Source organism: Primulina tabacum, chromosome 8 (genome assembly GCF_025594145.1).
Source record: "Primulina tabacum isolate GXHZ01 chromosome 8, ASM2559414v2, whole genome shotgun sequence".
Taxonomy (NCBI): domain Eukaryota; kingdom Viridiplantae; phylum Streptophyta; class Magnoliopsida; order Lamiales; family Gesneriaceae; genus Primulina; species Primulina tabacum.
Window position 1 is genome coordinate 4,936,391 of NC_134557.1, and position 19,197 is coordinate 4,955,587.

At 33.4% G+C, this 19,197-nt stretch overlaps 4 protein-coding genes across 4 annotated transcripts; 3 read left to right on the plus strand and 1 right to left on the minus strand.

Moving 5' to 3' along the window:
- Positions 1-3,102: 3,102 nt before the first annotated feature.
- On the plus strand, positions 3,103-6,564 carry LOC142554324 (uncharacterized; the record flags this gene model as incomplete). Its single annotated transcript, XM_075665004.1, has 5 exons — positions 3,103-3,363; positions 4,079-4,305; positions 4,826-4,926; positions 5,880-5,967; positions 6,144-6,564. Coding segments are annotated over 5 exons (699 nt in total), but the record flags the coding sequence as incomplete, so codon positions are not given.
- An 894-nt stretch (positions 6,565-7,458) lies between these two features.
- On the plus strand, positions 7,459-10,528 carry LOC142553223 (uncharacterized). Its single transcript, XM_075663322.1, has 4 exons — positions 7,459-7,825; positions 7,952-8,073; positions 10,020-10,175; positions 10,247-10,528. Exons 1-4 carry the CDS (start codon positions 7,601-7,603, stop codon positions 10,347-10,349), a joined length of 606 nt encoding a protein of 201 aa, XP_075519437.1. The 5' UTR covers positions 7,459-7,600; the 3' UTR covers positions 10,350-10,528.
- A 1,198-nt stretch (positions 10,529-11,726) lies between these two features.
- Positions 11,727-16,023, plus strand: LOC142553224 (protein MICROTUBULE BINDING PROTEIN 2C-like). Its single transcript, XM_075663323.1, has 5 exons — positions 11,727-12,048; positions 12,168-12,251; positions 13,794-14,126; positions 15,229-15,447; positions 15,684-16,023. Exons 1-5 carry the CDS (start codon positions 11,872-11,874, stop codon positions 15,834-15,836), a joined length of 966 nt encoding a protein of 321 aa, XP_075519438.1. The 5' UTR covers positions 11,727-11,871; the 3' UTR covers positions 15,837-16,023.
- Positions 16,024-16,304: 281 nt separating this feature from the next.
- On the minus strand, positions 16,305-17,807 carry LOC142554489 (protein BREAKING OF ASYMMETRY IN THE STOMATAL LINEAGE-like). The gene is made up of 5 exons (XM_075665158.1): positions 17,684-17,807; positions 17,189-17,532; positions 16,995-17,111; positions 16,737-16,903; positions 16,305-16,565 (listed from the first exon to the last, which is right to left on the minus strand). The coding sequence occupies exons 1-5, from the start codon at positions 17,763-17,765 to the stop codon at positions 16,472-16,474; spliced, it is 804 nt and encodes a 267-aa protein (XP_075521273.1). The 5' UTR covers positions 17,766-17,807; the 3' UTR covers positions 16,305-16,471.
- Positions 17,808-19,197: the final 1,390 nt, after the last annotated feature.

The window sequence follows — 19,197 nt, forward strand, 5'->3', positions numbered from 1 at the left end:
TATTTTTCTTCTTTCCGTAAATCACGGCTTTCTTTTCTTTTCTTCTTTTTATCTCTTTGTCTATCAGACAAATATCTTTTCTTTCTATAAAGTTTTTCATCTTTTTCTTTAATTTTCTTCTTACCTGTATTAGGTAAGTTCATACCAAATTGATCACAAAATTTACCTAATTGTTTTTTCTCAAGTAAATTCTGTCTTTTAATTTGATTATTTAATTTTAATTCATTACAAAGAGCTAAACCCTCTTTAATGCAAGTATTAATTAAATTTTCATAAGTATAATTATCATATGGAATATTAATCTCATCTTTTCTTAATACTTTTCTAATTCTTTCAGCAAATAGAAAAGGTAAACCATCTATAAGTTTAGCTTTCCAGAAACTATTATTACAATCTGGTATCTCATATATACGAGATAAAAAGGTATCTTTATACCATCTAAAATCAGTAAGTGTTTTACATTTTAGATTACTTAATAAAGTACGAATCTTTTCACTATCATCAGTGAATTTTCCAGTAAAATGTTCAATCATAGTCATTATTAATGAATAAACAACATTTTCTGATTGAATATTATTCTCTATCTTAATATAATTAATAATATCTTCCTTTTGGAATTGATTTAAATAGTTATCCCACCAACCTTTAAGTTGGCCAGTAAAACCTGATATAATCATCTTAGCAATATTTTTATCAGTATTGCCTGAAGTTTTACACACAGTACTATACATAAGCATTCTGTGAGCAGTATTATAAATTTGTTTATCACTAAAACCATCAATATTCCATTCATAAATACTTTTCCCATTATAACTATTAGCAAATATATATTCTTGTCCTTCAATAAGAACGTCCATGGGAGTAGATCTATTATAATAATATTTGGTTTGGGTAGGTCTATCTGCCCATTTAATTTTATTAATTTCTTCTTCAGAATGATCATTATCATTATCAAACTCTTCATTAAGAGTATTCAAATTCAGATTTTTAAATTTTTCTTCTAATAATTTTTTTCTATATCAGAAACAGAAGATTTAAATTTAAAATCCTTGATATCTGGAGGGGATGGAATAGAAGAAGTAGCAATAGAAACAATATTAGTTTCTTCTTCTTTAGTTTGAATATGAACATCTGGTTTAATTTGATTAATAGCCAGAATTATTTTATCAATACGGTCCTTAAGAGAAACTATCTATTCTCCTATTATCGTAAGATACAAATTTGTATAATTCTGTTTTTCAATTATCTGATTAATATGTTTAACAGTTATCTGTAACATATAATTTTCAAATAATTTTGAAAAAGCAGTAAAATTTAAAATTTTATTATTCTTTTCTATAATAAAAGATTGTTGAGGAGGATAGACAGATTTTTGAATCTGTCATGTAGAAAGTTTATAATTTCTTTCAAGAATAGAAATATAATCTATAATAAATGTTTTAAAAAACCAATGAACAAAATGAATCAATTTATTCTGGTTTTCACAATATTTATAAAATTCCGCAACAATATAATTAAACTCATCTTCAGAAAAACTTTTAAAGTACCAATTTATGAAAGATTCCCATTTGGGTAAATAAAATTCTGCATTGATCCTTGCCCTAGCAAGAGATCCTTTAGTAAAATCAATTTTAGTTTTACTATCCATTAAATACTAAAATTCATTTCTGAAACTGTATCAGTTTCTCTAACTTTTTGAAAGTTACTTTTATGCACAATATTATTCTGATTAATAATTAATTCATCTACTGTATCTTGTACAGGAGACTCAACATCTTCTCTTATCTGAGAAGTAGAAGCTCTAGAAGTTTGAGGAATATCCACCAAATAATCTAAAGGCGAAATAAAAGAATGACTAGATCTTGATCTAGTATAGATAGAAGATGACAATAATCTTCTTTGTTCATTATTAAACTGTATTTGAACAGATCATTCATTATTCTGAATAACTTGTTGTAAATCCCTATTTATTATAGGATTTCTAGGAACAGCTTGTTCAATTATCCAGTTTTCTGGAAATTCAATTTCTTCCCATTTTATAGATCTACGGGTTGTAATTAGATCTATTAAAATTAGTTTCTATAAGAATAGTTTCATTTAATTTTTTATCTATTCTTTTACACATAGGATTCAGTGTAAATAATGGCTTATAATAAATACGATAACAGATACATATGACTTCTGTGCCAGGAGTATAATTATAACCATGAGTTTTAACATTTAATGTTAAAGAATCTAATATATTAATATCAGACAAAGATAAAGATAAATTCGGATAAACATCAAAATATACTGGACCATGAGCCAGACTAGATTGAATTATTCCCATAAGGGATTGTTTCCAATTCAAATTTCTACCATCTCTTAAAGCTGCTATGAAGCTTTCTGGTAGTCCTTCTAATGTTAAAGGTCTAAAAGCTATTTGAATTAAACCTATATGCATGAATCTGTAATTTTTCCTATAAGGCAAAATATCTTTATTGTTTAACAATCTAATAACCATTTCATTATTATGAAGTGGTACCGATGATGTTTAAAACCAATTTTTTCAAAGGTTCCTAACTTATAGATCATTTTAGATTCTATCTTAGGAATAGTCCATTTATTCAATAAATCTAATTATCAGGTAAATCATATTCTTCATTCAAACTGTTTTGAACAGTTTCTTTAAAACCGAAAATATTCATTTGAATAAAAAGTGCTAAATTATTATCCAGACTATTTCCATGGCTCTGATATCATCTGGGGCTTGGGGTCAAGATGAGGAATATGATACGTGGCGTTGTCCATAAAAGAATTAAAAAATGTGTAAATTGTAGTTAATCTTTCATTATTTTCCAAAATTACATACTTACATTTAAATAAGAACTAAATACTTTCAATTTTTTAAAATTTATTTTATGAAAATTGCAGTTTGATTCCTCGTTATTTTCCAAAATTACAGTATGATTTTTATTTAAATATAAACTAAATAAAATTTTAAATATAAATTACTAATTATAACAAAACCGTACAAACATCTAAAGCGATTATGGATAAAATAGTTAAATGACAAACCTCGTATCAATCCACTGGAGAAATGTGGAAAAGCTAAAACCCTAACCCCCTTGGAGTTGGACTACAAGGGTAGGAAGGAGAAACGCAGCAAATCAATGGCGTCTTCACTTACAAGAAAGCTTTACGGTGGAAGTTTCACCAGATACAAAGCAAACGCGAAAACCTCTTCAGTTTCTTTTTGCACAAAAAGCCTCTCTTCTGCAGAGAGGGAGGCAGATTCTGATTTCTGTTTTTGAGACAACCCGTCTTTCGTCATCAAATCAGCAGCAGTTTACGAGCAATACGGAGCGAACCCTCATTTACAAGGTGTTTTTTTAATGGTGTTACTCGTTAATCATTTTCAACTGTAGTTTGGCTCTTGTTACAGCCTACATTTTGCATCGAGTTTCGAAGTCTTTTGTCGCTGTCCATGTCTTTCTGGTCCAACGGATCATTGTTCGAAGTTATTTTTTGTGCAGCTCGTCCCTGAATCATCTTCTAGACGTAAATTTAAAGGTAGAAGGTGTATGCGTGAGGATGAATACAATTGAATTCTAAACATTAAAACAGAACCTTCTTCATTGTTTTTATGCCCGTACGCGTGCAGATTACACATATGTTGCATTTCGGGACTTGGCACGGCATTTAGATAAATGACCACTTAATTATGGACTCGGCATAGCTGAACTAGGTGTGCCTTCTTGACTCTTGTCAACACACCTGAATGCCCCAAATGCATAAAATACTCTGAATGCCTCAAATGCACAAAATACTATGTTTTTGGATATGGCTTAGTTTGGTCAACTTTTAGGCAGTGTAGACCGCTCTCATTAAATTTTATTCATGTTTCTTCTCACTGATTAAACAGAGACGACCTAACAGTTTAATGTGTCTGCATACCAGTTTAACTTACGATAGTGTATTTGGAAATGTTACACGTATAAATTAACATTATTTACATTATCTATGCTATAAAATTGTTACTCCATACTGGTTAAACCATTGTGATGTTTGATATGGGCTTCAATTTTGTGTGAAGCAGGCAATATTGATTGGGAAATTGGGACAGGCTCCCATACCAAAGAAATTAAAGAGTGGGAGGATAGTGACTCTGCTCTCTGTTGGAACTGGGGGCATCCGGAACTACAGGAGGCCTTTGGATAATGAAAAACCCAGGGGTTATGCAAATCATTGCGCAGTGCAGTGGCACAGGGTTTCGTTATATCCCGAGAGATTGGGAGAACTTGCAGTGAAGAATTTTGCAACCGGGTAACTTTCTATTTCTAGTAAAACTTGGATCTGTGGACAGGTGTATTGTAGTCTAAGCACTGTTTGCAAATGGAAATCAGTTACCAGAAATTGCTTGAGAAGAGCTCCCAAAAAGAATCGGGATGAATAGTGATTTGTAGTTTGAAATAAGCTGGTCATGAATTTTTTTTATCGATTCGTGTCTTTATGCAATTTAATCAGGATATAAGGGATTGTTAAGTCTGCGCTGTCATTCACCACACTGATCCTATTACTATGTGAAACTATAAATAGTCAATCTCTCATGCACAGATGGACTGATATTTTTTCAACTTACGTCACTTTTGTGCATATCATGGAGTAATTTACTTTCAGTTCACACAGTCTTTACTCCTGATTCATGAAATCAAGTAGGACCTCCTTTGTTTCCCCATCGGCTCTATTTTTCTCTACACCCAGCCTTTTCAATTTCCTTCATTTCGTAAACTTGTACATATTTTGTTTTGAATTTTGGTATTTGATCGAGTTTGACCCATTGTAGTTCTATCTTGTATGTGGAAGGGAATCTAGAGACAAAAATCTTCAATGATCCCATAAGTGGTTTAATCCGGCAAATACGAGAGATTGCTGTACGTGGAAATGGTAAGCTGACTTTCAATTCATATGCTTCATTGTGTTAATGTTTCTTGTTATATACTTGTTGGATGGGGCTATTAGGAATGCTTTTCTGGTTGCGGCTACAGCAAGTTTTGTCCTACTTTGAATTCTGTTGGTCCGAGGCTTCCATGCATGTTGGAAGTGGTGCTATACCTATTATGGCTAGCAATTATAGGAGTTTACTAAATGTGTGATTTGACATCTTGATGTGCATGCACGCTCATATTTGGCAGGCCAACCATTTAAGAACAGAAGCATGTTGGTGCTCGAATTGCTTCTATACCCTCTCAAACAAGTTGAATTTTAATTCCTACTAATAGGGAATAATATAACTCCCAAGGAGTGGCAGTGTTTGTCAGGGGAGAGGAAAGAAGTGTGATAGAACACATGATATAATGTGTTTGTGTGTGTGTGTTTTCCCGGTTATATTATTCTCTCTATTACTTAAAAAAGAATTTCAAGAAATTTTCTAGAGAAGAATCTGTACTTTAAATGCTAAAAGTGTTTGTGAATGTTGAATTATGTTAAAGGTTTTCTACTATGTTTGGGATTGGTGACTTATGGGCTTTATGATATAATCTAGAGGTGAGAGATGAGCTCAAACTTAAGTTTAAATTTTATTTAGTTTGAATTTACATGTTGCTCAAAAGCTCGTGAGGAGTAGTTTTACTTTAATTTGATGTTCATGACTTAATGTGAATTATATGTTCTGAAAATTATAAAGGTCAAATCATCGATGGTGTTTAGCCCATATATTATTGTCTTCATTATTATTGTCAGCATGTGCTGCTATTGTTTAAACTATGTCAAGCATCAATAGGTAAACAACCTAGCCAGACATTGTTTGAATCTTGACTCGAGTTGAACTTGTTTGTTCCCTTATGTATCTTCCACTTCTATGGTATAGACCCATATATTATTGTCTCTTGATCATGTAGTTATGGATCAAACCCAGATGTTGGAAGCTGTATTGGGGCTGGACTTGTTTGCATCCCCAACGTATTTTTGCAATTATGGAAAATGCATGTATGCTGTAGTCTCAACCATTCAGTTTAGTTGTTCATTGAACCTAGGATTTGTGGGAATGATTCGTGGGATCATTGTTTAATTTAAGCAGGCTCTTGCTACTTTCTTGGATTGGACTTCTGCTCTGAATTACATCGTGATTCTGTGTCTGAACTACAACTATCTTGGTCTTGCAGGTCGGGTTTTATATTTAGGTGACGGAAATGATGCCGAGAAGCTATCAAAAGTTGATTTTGTAGGGGTTGGTTATTATTAAGTTGAATTTAAACATAAAAGCTTAACCTGTTTCACTCTCCTTTGGGGCGATTCCTTGGTCATTGGTACGGCCATCTCACTCTTGCTCTTGCCTTGCTCTTCTGGCCCCACCTTTTTTCATGCCTGGGTATCCATCCTGTCTCGGAAATCCAATGCAAGCAGAACCGGTTTTTTGTGGTGCAAATCTAAAAAATTTGGGTTCAGGTTTAGCCCTGTAAATCATAAAAATATTGTTACTGGATGATAATTTCGAACTACAGTTGAGTGACAATAGTTGGATACTTTGTGTTTGACATTTTTAAATTATAGGATGTAATGCCTGTTCGGAGTTATAGGGCAAGTCATCGATTCTAAAAATTGATCATTAAATTTTTTTTAAAAAAAAGAACTCCTATTTTTTTCCATTTTTTTCTTACGGATTATACGCATCATGTGTCACAACCAGCTGGTATATAATGTCAATGTATGCAGTGTGGCAATTGTCAAACCGCAGTTGGAGAACTAATGGTTCTCTCATAGAGTGCCACGATATGAAGGCCTTAATGACAGTGTGTCTAATGAAATAATGGGTGTATGTATGAATCAATCGGAGTTGAGTTTATCCCCGAACGGGTTTGGTCCCGATTCCGCCCAACCAGGTTTTAGTTTCGAATTTGCTTGCCGTGTTTATGTTTAACAACTGAATCCAACACCAACTTTGCAAGGAAGGCCATTAAGATATTATCGCCCTCCAGTCTCCAACACCACTATGCGGCCAAGTCTTCTCAGCCATCCATCGTTATCATATTCCTTAATTAAATCAGTCCAACAACGTATAGCCAAATCAAAAAATAAGCATGAATCTCCACTAACTTTTTCGATATCTATCACTTTATGTTTTAGTATTTTTTTTTTGTTCTCTATAACTATGTTTTTTTAACTTATTATTTGTTTTTTTATGTCTTTATTATATATTCATCCTATGTTAACTTTTGGTGGCATAGTTTTTGAACTTCCTAAAACACAATCTGTCCTTATTAAATTTTCCTTCCAAACTCCACATAATTTTCACTTCATTTTCAGTGAAGAATGCTCATCGAATTCTCTCTCATATATATTTACAAATACAATAAGTGTATCTCAGTCGTTAGTTATAATAATTCTTTAATATAATAAAATATAATTCAGTGCTTTTAAATATTCAAAACCATTAACATATAAAAATATCGTTCGTCTGACATGCGTGTTGTTCAACTCTTCGATATATATATAGTCATCCCTGCTTCCTTTTCAATGATAGAGTGGGATAGGAAACAGGTAGACACATCATATCATCAAGAGCCAAAATAAATAAATAAACAAATCCGAGCTCCCGCAAAGTTTCCAAGGGGGGAAATTGATGGAAGATGTGAGAAAAATAGTGGTCGTTGTGGAAGATGTACAAGTAGCAAGAACGGCCCTCCGGTGGGCACTTGAAAACATCCTCCGTTTGGGTGATTTAGTCATACTTTTACATGTATACCCAAAATCAAGATCGAGAAACAAGAAAAAGAACAGAACACTTCGTCTCAAAGGTTTCCAATTGGCCCTCTCCTTTAGAGATATCTGCAACTCTTTCCCTAATGTATGTATACATATATACGTACACTCAACATTATACTTCATCGATCGTTTTTAAATTTCTTTTCCTTTTCTTGAAAAAATTGAAGTTAGAAAAAAGTGGGCTTTTCTTTTTATGCTATGTTTGCAGACGAAGACAGAGATTGTGGTTACAGAAGGTGATGGAGAGGGAGGAAGGGTCGGCGCAATAATCAGAGAGATTGGAGCTTCCACTCTTGTTTTGGGACTTCATAATCATAGTTTTCTTTACAAGTAAGTTAAAAGTTTGGTTTGATGCAAAATTATTGATTCTTACCCACAAACTTCTTGAATTTGATCAAATTAATTTGGGTTTGAAACTTGACAAAAGATGAATGGTTGGTCAACGGTTGTTTCATTATGGGCAAACCAAGAATTCAACATGTTAGTTGGGTTGATGAAATGCTTACTGAATTACAACCACAACATATGCAAACGAGGAAATTTCGAAAATGAAACAAAAAATGGCCTTAATTTCTTTTCTAAAAAGAAAGACTTAATGAATAAAAATTGATTATTGCTCCATTTTTATAATATGAAGGACCATCTTGCTGCCTGGTGCTAATAGTGGGATGCTTCTAGATGTCTACCTCAACCCAAAATCAGTTCTACCACTAAATGATAATGAGCATGAAAAGGGCTCCACTTGAGTTAAATTTCTCGCCTTCCTTTTGTGACCTATTCCTTTAATGAACCAATTATGTTGATTGTGAATGAGGCCTATTTGAACTACTTTTTTTTTCGAGGTCGGAGAGAAATGTTACTGTTTGGAGGTAGGATTGAGCGTTTGTCATTTTACTAAAAGTTATAGTTGTGGTGGATTGGCTACAACTTTCAATTGAATAACTAGAATAGTATTTTTTTACCTCTCTAAAAAGAGATAATGCAACAATTAAAGTTATATCAAAACACAAAATCAACCGCATGAAACTAAATATACCTAAGTAGGTGAAATCATGCAGATAACGTGTGATTAAATGAAGGAAAATACTTAATACCACATATTTTGTTTGTCAAGTGTATTGTATTCTCGGCGCAATAATCAGAGAGATTGGAGCTTCCACTCTTGTTTTGGGACTTCATAATCATAGTTTTCTTTACAAGTAAGTTAAAAGTTTGGTTTGATGCAAAATTATTGATTCTTACCCACAAACTTCTTGAATTTGATCAAATTAATTTGGGTTTGAAACTTGACAAAAGATGAATGGTTGGTCAACGGTTGTTTCATTATGGGCAAACCAAGAATTCAACATGTTAGTTGGGTTGATGAAATGCTTACTGAATTACAACCACAACATATGCAAACGAGGAAATTTCGAAAATGAAACAAAAAATGGCCTTAATTTCTTTTCTAAAAAGAAAGACTTAATGAATAAAAATTGATTATTGCTCCATTTTTATAATATGAAGGACCATCTTGCTGCCTGGTGCTAATAGTGGGATGCTTCTAGATGTCTACCTCAACCCAAAATCAGTTCTACCACTAAATGATAATGAGCATGAAAAGGGCTCCACTTGAGTTAAATTTCTCGCCTTCCTTTTGTGACCTATTCCTTTAATGAACCAATTATGTTGATTGTGAATGAGGCCTATTTGAACTACTTTTTTTTTCGAGGTCGGAGAGAAATGTTACTGTTTGGAGGTAGGATTGAGCGTTTGTCATTTTACTAAAAGTTATAGTTGTGGTGGATTGGCTACAACTTTCAATTGAATAACTAGAATAGTATTTTTTTACCTCTCTAAAAAGAGATAATGCAACAATTAAAGTTATATCAAAACACAAAATCAACCGCATGAAACTAAATATACCTAAGTAGGTGAAATCATGCAGATAACGTGTGATTAAATGAAGGAAAATACTTAATACCACATATTTTGTTTGTCAAGTGTATTGTATTCTCAATTTTTTCATATTCTTCCCGCAATTAAAATTTACACGAAAACTATAATTACGGAGCAGTAAATACGAATATATGGCCTTATAATTTACCTTCACTTCAATTATTTGGTAAAATAGAGATCGACTCCATTAGCAAACGTGTCGTAACAAAACTGAGGTATTAAGTTGCTTAATTTTCATTATTGCTCTAATCTCATACGATACTGTTTGGCTAATCTTTCGTAGAATTCGAGCCGCGCGATAAATGAAACAAATATATGTGTATAATTTGTTCATGTAGGTTGGTGATGGGCCAAAACAATATCTCAATTAACTTGAATTGTAAAGTACTTGCAATCAAGGAACAAGCAACTGGTCTGGCACATAGAACCATTTCATTACAAGGAGCCACTTCTACTAATATGGACTTCTCTCAAATTGAAGTTGCTACATTGAGGTTAGATAATTACCAACTTCTTTTTCTTTATATCAACAAAAGGAAGACGATTCATTTTCATGGTTTCGCAGTGTTCCTCAAGTTTCCATTCCAAAAATCGAATATCAAATTTGTCCGGATCCCAATGCGATCATGTGGAAGTTGAAGCCATCAAGAAACTCGAAACATACATGAGACTGATCAGTTATACAACTAGAAAGACAAAGTCAAATCATATATGTTACTAATAATCTACATAGTAAATTGATCATTGTACAATGATTTCACATACAAGGATGTGACCTTTTTTTTTTCGTTATTCCGAGGATTCAGACTGATGTTGTTTGGTTCGAATACGGTGATTAATTGAGACATGCTTCCATGTACTAAATCTTCCCCATTAAGAATTCTTTTGTAAAAAAGCCGAATTGAGCTGAATATAACGAAAATTTGAAGGTTCGAATTAGTTATATCCGAGTTCGAGCTCGATTTGAAGTCCGAAAATGTTAAAACTTTTGGCTCGAAAGATTCGAACATGTTTGCGAACTAATTTGAAAAATTGCTCGAAAATAAGTATTCGAAATACTCGAAATTTATTTATTTAATATATAATTATATTATATTAATAAAATACTAAAGCCCGCGAGCTATTGAATAAAATAATTTGGGCTCGAGTTCAGCTCAAAAAAAGTTTGAAAATGTTCGAACTCGTCTCAGATTCGATAAACTCGAATACAAATCATATATATTTTTGCTCGAAAAGCTCGCGAACATATTAAGATGGTTAACGCCTCTGTGTCTGTGCTTGGATCCGTCTGATTGCAACTTAGCCGAGTGAATTTTGAGATGGATGCCCAGTTGTGGTGGCCTTCAACTCTTAGATGAATGACGAGTCAGAATTAACAAATGAGATTGCTCATGTTTTGGCAAAAGAATCTCGTTTTTATGTTGATCTTTGTACTTGGTCGAGTTCACCAACGGTGATCTTGTATCTCGTGATGATCTGATTTTTCAATAAAAAGATTTCATTTTTGCCTAAAAAACGTGAAAAATTTCATTTTATTATAAATTTAAATGATAAGTTGAGTATATGTAAGCTTGGATATTATACCTAATTATTTGAATAGATGTTTTTGACAGCAGATTTGTACAAAATTCGAAGAATAAGTTAAAAATATTTTCTCACATTGAAAAGTCCAATAGACGTGCTTGATGACAATTATTATTATTATTATTATTTATTTTTAATCTAAGAACATCAAATTATATATATTTTAAAATGTTAAAAACTTGTGCGAGACGATCTCACGGGTCGTATTTTGTGAGACATATTTTTTATTTGGGTCATCCATGAAAAAGTATTATTTTTAATGCTAAGAGTATTATTTTTTATTGTAAATATAGGTAGGATTGACCCATTTCACAGATAAAAATTCGTGAAACCGTCTCACACGACTTTTACTCTTTTGAAATTTCTCATTAAAAAAATCCAATAGAGGTGGGCTCGCGGCCGACCTAAATAATTTTTAATATGAAAAGGACACTAATGGACAATCACGCTCAAAATATTTTCAAATTAGCTTTTAAAAAAAGTATTTTCAAATTAATTTCGGGAGATTGAAAGAAATCTATCCTCGATTTCAGTTGAACAGATTTACCGTCGAATCGAAGAATCGATTCCCATCTCACTTCACTCTGTGTTTTCGTTAGAGCAAAAATGTATAAGCAGCAGCAGCAGCAGCATTTGGTAGACTTGCAAGACACCGACGGCGAGGACCACTCACCGCTCAGCCGCACCTTCTCTTCTCTGTCCGCCGCAGCCGCCACCGGCAATGTAGACCGTGTTCTTTTTAACGACCTTGTCGAGATCGTTCCGCTTGTCCAGTCGCTCATTGTAAGGACACCCCTGCATTTCAGTACTCTCTTTCGTTCCATTTTATTTTATTTTTGAGAAATCTGGAGTGATGTGTTCTCTGTGTTTCTGTATTTTTCCGTTTGGTATTGAAACGCTAGGACCGGAAAGCGAATTCTTCTTTCACGAGAAGGGGTTCGATGATCTATACCAAAACGCCGTCTAGAGAATCCCTTTATAAGAAGGTAATTTTTTTTTTTTTTTTTTGTAAAATGGAAGGCAATCTGTTTATATCAAATGGCTCCAATAGAGGGTTTGGAATCCGTTATAATGAATATTCAAAATTCATACAATTTTGCCGTCAAGCACATCAATCCGAAAACGCCCACAATCTATTTTGAAAGTTCTAGCTACTCTGATGGAAATAGTGGATGGGATTAATTCTTAGATTTCTGCCAACCATCCACTGCAGACGCTAATCTTGGCTGCTGAAACATAATTATTGGCAAAGAAGATTAAATTTTTCTCAACCTTATGATAATTGTTTCTTTGAAGAATTTGGGTTGTCATTTGAATACCTTATCTGCAAGAGCACACATAGTAACAAGTTATTGTGAATGCTGAAGTATAATTGAGGATGGAATTACTTTTTCGGACGCTACTTTATGTATATTTGGCTCTTGTCTAACTACAAATTTTTTTTCCTTTGTCAACTGCCTCGATGGATTTTCTTTGGCACCTGGCGAAAATAATAATGTGTTTTATACTCTCCGTGCCTATCCATTACTTAAAAATGATTTATTCAGGAGTAGTTTCATCCATTTTCATTCTTAATTTTTGCTGGAATAAATATTCTCAAACCTTGAGTCTGGATGCCCAGTTTTCAAATCCTTTCTGTGTTTTAATTTAGGTAGAGTGGATTGCACAGTTTTGCTGGATTCTGCATTACACGTTGATCTTTGCTCATGTTTGGTAGTATTTTTCTGTTCAGAGAAATTACACTAGCTTCACATATCTATCATTTATATTCTTGGTACTTCTTAGTTTTCCTGACCACTTTGATACTAGTTTCAGGGTGCATGATGCTTTATAATGTGAAGGAATTTAGTTAAAACAGACCATCTTAACTTTACAATAAAAGCCAAACTCGGTTAAACATCACTTTCTTAATTCACAGTGATTTTCTCAAAGTAAATCAATGCACGCAGCTTCAGGGAAAATGCAAGCAATCAAATAATCAAGTAAAGAGACGAGAAAAAAACGAAATTTTTACGGTTCAATGATAAGGTGACTACTCCGTTGTTCTTGGCCATCTCGTTTGCACAAGTAATTCACTATTTCAATATTCCTCATGGTTTATGGCATTTAGTCTTCCAACTTCGGTGGTGCTGGGTGATGTGTTCTTTATGACTTTAGGAAACTGCCCATGTAAGAATATGAATTTTTCAATATTTAGACTTCAAGGCTTTCATGTAATTTTTTTCTTTTAAGCTCCTTGTTTCATTGTGCCTTGCACGCTTGGATACACTCACGCACAAACACCTTTAGAGAAAAGATTTTGATCCTTAAACTCCAAATGGCTGTTAAATTTCCATGTTTGATAACTTGTACTTGTTCTCGTTATGAAGCATTCTCATCATGATTTGAACTTGACTTCCTTATCTCCGAGTTTCCATGAAGGTCTCAGTTTCATGTGAATATTCATTTCATTCATCACGGTTCACTGTCAAATGAGTTAAATTTATTGATTGACAATGAATGCATGCTGTTGATAATGTTTGCCGCAGACAACAGAAAGGAGTGCTCTTCAAACTAAAAAGCAAAGGGAGGAGAAAAACAAAAATACAGCCAATAACCAAGATGGCTGCGATGACAGCTTCTCAAATTTGTCATCTAGATCATTACCATCTGAAAAGGATAGAGAAGAACTGATGGCATTACGGGACCAAGTCGAGGATCTAAAAAGACAATTATCAGAAAAAGATGAACTTCTGAAATCAGCTGAGCTTTCAGAGAGTGAGATGGCTTCAATGCAATTGAAATTTGATGAGCTAAAAAATGAGGTCGCAGGAAAGGACTCGCTGATTAAGTCGACACAGTTACAGCTCTCTGATGCAAAGGTATGATGACTTATGAGTGTTTTCAAAATCTAAAATTTTCTATTGGACTAAATTTATTACTTGTCAAGTTTTTGTACCGGAATACCTTGTTATCTTTGCTGTAACTACTCTTATTCAGAAGTGGTTGTCCAAAAACATATCTTTCTCTAGATGACACCTTGATTAGCTAGATTTTGTGCTCATTTCTCACTTCCTTTGTTTAGAACACTTCCATCTGCATTTTCATCCACACCTCATTCAATATAACTCCTAAGCATGAGTAATTGTTGGCCAAATTTGGCATAGACATAACCGGAGCATGTAAAATCGAGATTTTTTTCCGGTAGACAGTGTTTATAAGATATGCTAAAAAGGATTCCATTATTCTCTCTCTCTCTATTTCACTAGTTTCCCGGCGACTGCTGTGTACGATCATCTAAACACTTGCCCAGTTCACCCAGATCAGAGTTGCAAAGATTACCACGACCTCCTATAAATGGGTGACTTAAACAACGTTCATTTACAATTTTTAAACAAACAGTGTAGTGTCTTTTTAATTGTAATTATATTTGTTAATCATCTCTACCAAACATCCCCTTTGGTGATAAAACACAACCATCCCCTAAGATTTAAAACCTTAGTCAAAACATAATATTTGAGGTGAGTTGCACCAAATCATCAATTCATTTAGTTTGGATTTGTGCTCGTCCTGTTAATTGAGGGTAAATGTATATACGCAAATATTACATTGGAACATAGCGAGGTTACCGAAACTTAATGCCGTTGCACAATACTTGAATGGAGATGACTTACTGTGGAGGTGGCGCATATATAAAGATATACTTGTGTTATACATGTTAACCATAACTATCTGGGAGCAGATATAGTGGTTCAACAATTTATTATCATGCGCTTCTCCATGGTTCTTCATTATTTATTGTAAAAGCTGTCATGTTGCATCTGAAACTTGCTATTATATAAGAAATTACTACATGTCTATCCCCGGCTGAAAAAATTTGATTGCTGATGTGATAAAATTATTTTGTCTGACCTTAGTTATTCTGAAATGTGATCTATTTATTTTATCATCTATCTCTGTTCTTGAGGGTATATATTCTAACAGATTAAGCTAGCAGACAAACAAGCTGCTGTGGAAAAACTACAATGGGAGGCAATGACTTCCAACAAAAAAGTAGAGAAGCTTCAGGAAGATCTAACAAAACTAGAAGGAGAGATTTCATGTTTCATGTCATTAATCGAAGGCTTGACAAGGACTGATATTACTCTCTCTGATTCAGACTGTGAATTTGTCTCATACCCTCTTGAAGAGGATCACGAGTCAGTAAGTTATTTATACTCATGAGCACCATTCTTTTTGTTACTTCCTCTCTCCCTCATTTCTACTTTGTGTTTTAGAAACTATGTTCTTTATTTCAGGTTACACAAGTCTTGTGTGCATTATATGTGCACAATTTGTATGCTTGTATTATCCACCTTTTTCAGATCGTTCAGATCTTTTTCTTTTTCTTAATTTATTTTATTTTAAGTATATTGTAAGAGTCTGTGCTTTGTGGGCAGGAATCTTTGCCTGAAGTAGAAATGCAGAAATTGGAAGCAGCTAGGGAAGCTTATATCGCTGCAGTGGCAGAAGCAAAAGAAAAGCAAGACGATGAATCTATTGCTGCCGCTGTCAAAGCTAGATTTCACCTGCAATCGGTTGTTCTTAAATGAACATGAATGTTGGAAAATGACCCGCTCGATGGGGTGGGGCGTCCAAGTTCGTCAGATGCACGTCTGCCCTTAACTTATGTGTTTTAGTTGTCGGAATGATTGTAATATTGTCCTATATTTTGTATCTTACATTTGCTGCTGTTAAGATGGGATTGTTATTTTTGCAATTTGAGTAACTTATCTTTAATTTGCCGGTTGATTTAAATTAACTGTTCTAGTTTGGTGCTATTTCCTTGAATGAATTAATTACGCTTATTTTTAAAATGAATTTCAAAATTATTTATATTTTATTTTTAAATTAAGTTTTTGAGGTGCTTAATAAGGTCATCGGAGCAAGGAAAAAGCAGACAGGAAAGGGAAACAGATTTAGCTTGTGGGAAAATAAAAAAGAAGTAAGGGGAAAGATTTTTGGATGATTTAGCGTATCACGAAAGAATGTTATTATGGTTATTGTGTAAGGGCAGACGTGCATCTGACGATCGTGTGTATGCATGCATATGGTAGGCTTATTACATTGTAGCACAACAAAACACATCGCAATGAATACCAAACACCCCACAATTTACATAAGATATGTAGGCTTATTATCGTCGGATCGTTCTCGTCGCAACTCGAATCGGGTGCTCTAGGCTCGTTTAGAATCTGCAACAGTGAAGAAGCACACTTGTGGCCCTGTGTTTTTCCGACTTGGGCATGTGAACTGGACTCCCTATCCATTCAATACCCAATCTGCAATGTACATGTTCAAACCAAACTGAACAAAATATTTCAAGATAATGACAATCGTGTATGCATGCATATGGTAGAATATTTGACAAATATTTCTCCATGTATCGAATGGGTGAAACTACATCTCAAAATGTACGTACATATATAATAAATGGTGGGATGAGATTTTACTTCGGGAAGGAGAAGGAGTTTGTGCTGGTATCTGATTGATTAGAGTTACAAGACTCGAAAGATTCTTCTTCGAATCCCAGCTTGGTCTCAATGGTAGCAGAGTCGATCTCTTTGATTTCATCTTCAGGCCAATCACTTTCCATCTCATTGCTCCATTTTTCCTCACCCTAATCATCATATATTACATATATGAAATAAAATATTCATGGGATATTTTTTGCTTTGAAGCTAATGTGAAGTTATATTATGCACTTAAACCTTTGCAACAAAAATGGGGATTTCTTCCGCATCTGTTTGAGTTTCCTCTACATGTTCATCGAAACCTCCCCCTCTTATAGCATCACAAGATCGCTCTGCTCGATCTTGACGACGAAACTATCCTCCCATGGAGTGATGATCACATTAAATATGTTAGAAATTTTGGTATATATGTATGTGAGGAACTAACTAACCTTTTTGTTGTTTTCATCATATGTTTTTGATGGCTTGCTTTCATTGATCATATGGATAGCTCCATCTTCTCTAAAGCAAAAAACTATGTAATCCTCTTCCGAAAATCGAGGCCATTTAGGATCTCTGCTGCTTCCCTCTTCGACTTCATTGTCGTCAGTACTATCCAGTGTCGAACTTTGAGCAGATGACTCCCCTTTCTCTTCTTCATTGCATATTTTGTTTGCATCCGAAGTTTTCCTAGACGAATCGCGGGTTTTACCCGAACGTTTCGAGTTAGCATCCATCTTTGCGTTTTGCATTTGAGGGATCGTGCTACGGATGATGGTATCAGAAGATTCTTCTTCTAAATGAACGAAACACCTAATATACATGAGTTTCTTGCAAAAACTCCATGTTTGAACTAGGATGAAGACTGACAAACGATTTGCGCAATAACACAGTGATCCCTTTTACTGTACAATAAAATTTGATGATCTTGAATGGAAAAATCTTACCCAGAGGAAACCTGCAAGGGTAAAAGCATGACGCCAGATCTTTTACTCGACATCGATCGAGCCTTGTACAAGGTGAGCTCATGATCCTTATAGCTTGTTGCTTTGCTTGGGTAAGTAGGTCGTTTTGTCTTGTGTTTATTATGAATGAGATAGTTATGCTACGAAGAAGGAATTAATGGGATATATTTATTTTGAATTTGAATTTGAATTTGAAGTTGAAGTTGAAGTTGGATGAAAATTAGGCATTGAAAGGGAGTTACGTTAAAATCATAGCGTGGAGGATAGAGTCGGTTATGATTTTGTAAACATGGGATGGGAGTAAAATGTGGAGATTTAAAAGGTAAAAACGTTGCTTCAATATTTTGATTTTCAAAAAAAATCTAACCCAAATAGAAAACAATTTGTTGATGTTTTTTTGGGACAAGAAAGAAAATGAGTACAAGAATTTTTCAAATGGTCACACATCCTAGTACCATCCTATGTTTAATTTCAGAGTTATGATATAATCCGGTGCATTAGTCCAAAAAATTTATTTGCGCAGTCCCATGCATGCAAGATTTCATGCATCATAGGTGGTGGTGAGTTCCATCCCGTTTCATCTTTTGTTTGTCGATTTGGGATTTAGTAGTTTGTTTTGTGTGTAATATGGGAAAAAGGTTGAATAGGGTAAAAGTATAATTATTAGACAAATTTTACAGAGTGATACTAATAATAAAATGTGTGAAAAATGGGTTCAGCTGCAAGAATATGAGAAAATTTTTAAAAAATAATTAACATTTTCTTAAATTCGGATAAATAGGGAATACAAAAATTTCAAATTTGTAGATTTTTAGAAGATATTATAAATTAATCAAATAGTGGAAAATATTTTTGCTGTACATTTTGAAAATTTCAGAAATTCATGAATTTGTTTAAATAGTCAGAGAAAAAAATCAGTATCGTGCAATATATAAACTAAACCAAAGTTATACTTGATCTATGCCATATTGTTGTGGTTGAGTTGTTAAAAAATATTTTCATATCTCAAAAAGTCTCTAAACAATTATTATTTATAAAAAAGAACATTGCCTCCTAATTTTTCATGCTAAAAACTACACCTTTTTTGGGTTTAAATTGTATCCAACTAACTCGAAGAATTTAATAAAATTGTTTTGCAACTAGCAAACTAATAATGAAAAATATGCTGTTGAATATGCCTCATACTACAATTTATCAAGTTGATAACCAAATAAAATAATACAAATATTATTAATATTAATGTTCCGTAACACACATCGTGTCATATAAATTTTTTTTTGTGTTTGATAATTTTTGTGTAAAAAATATATATTAGTTTATTAAGAGATAATACTTATAGATTAGTGATTATATAAAATTTAATGAGATTGTTGAACTTTTAGATAAATTGGAAAAAAATTGAAAAATATTGAGAGATGTATAAAATTACTAATAATGTAACGATAGTCTTTATTGTACCAATACATGTCTTTTCTAATGTGTTTATGTTCTCACTC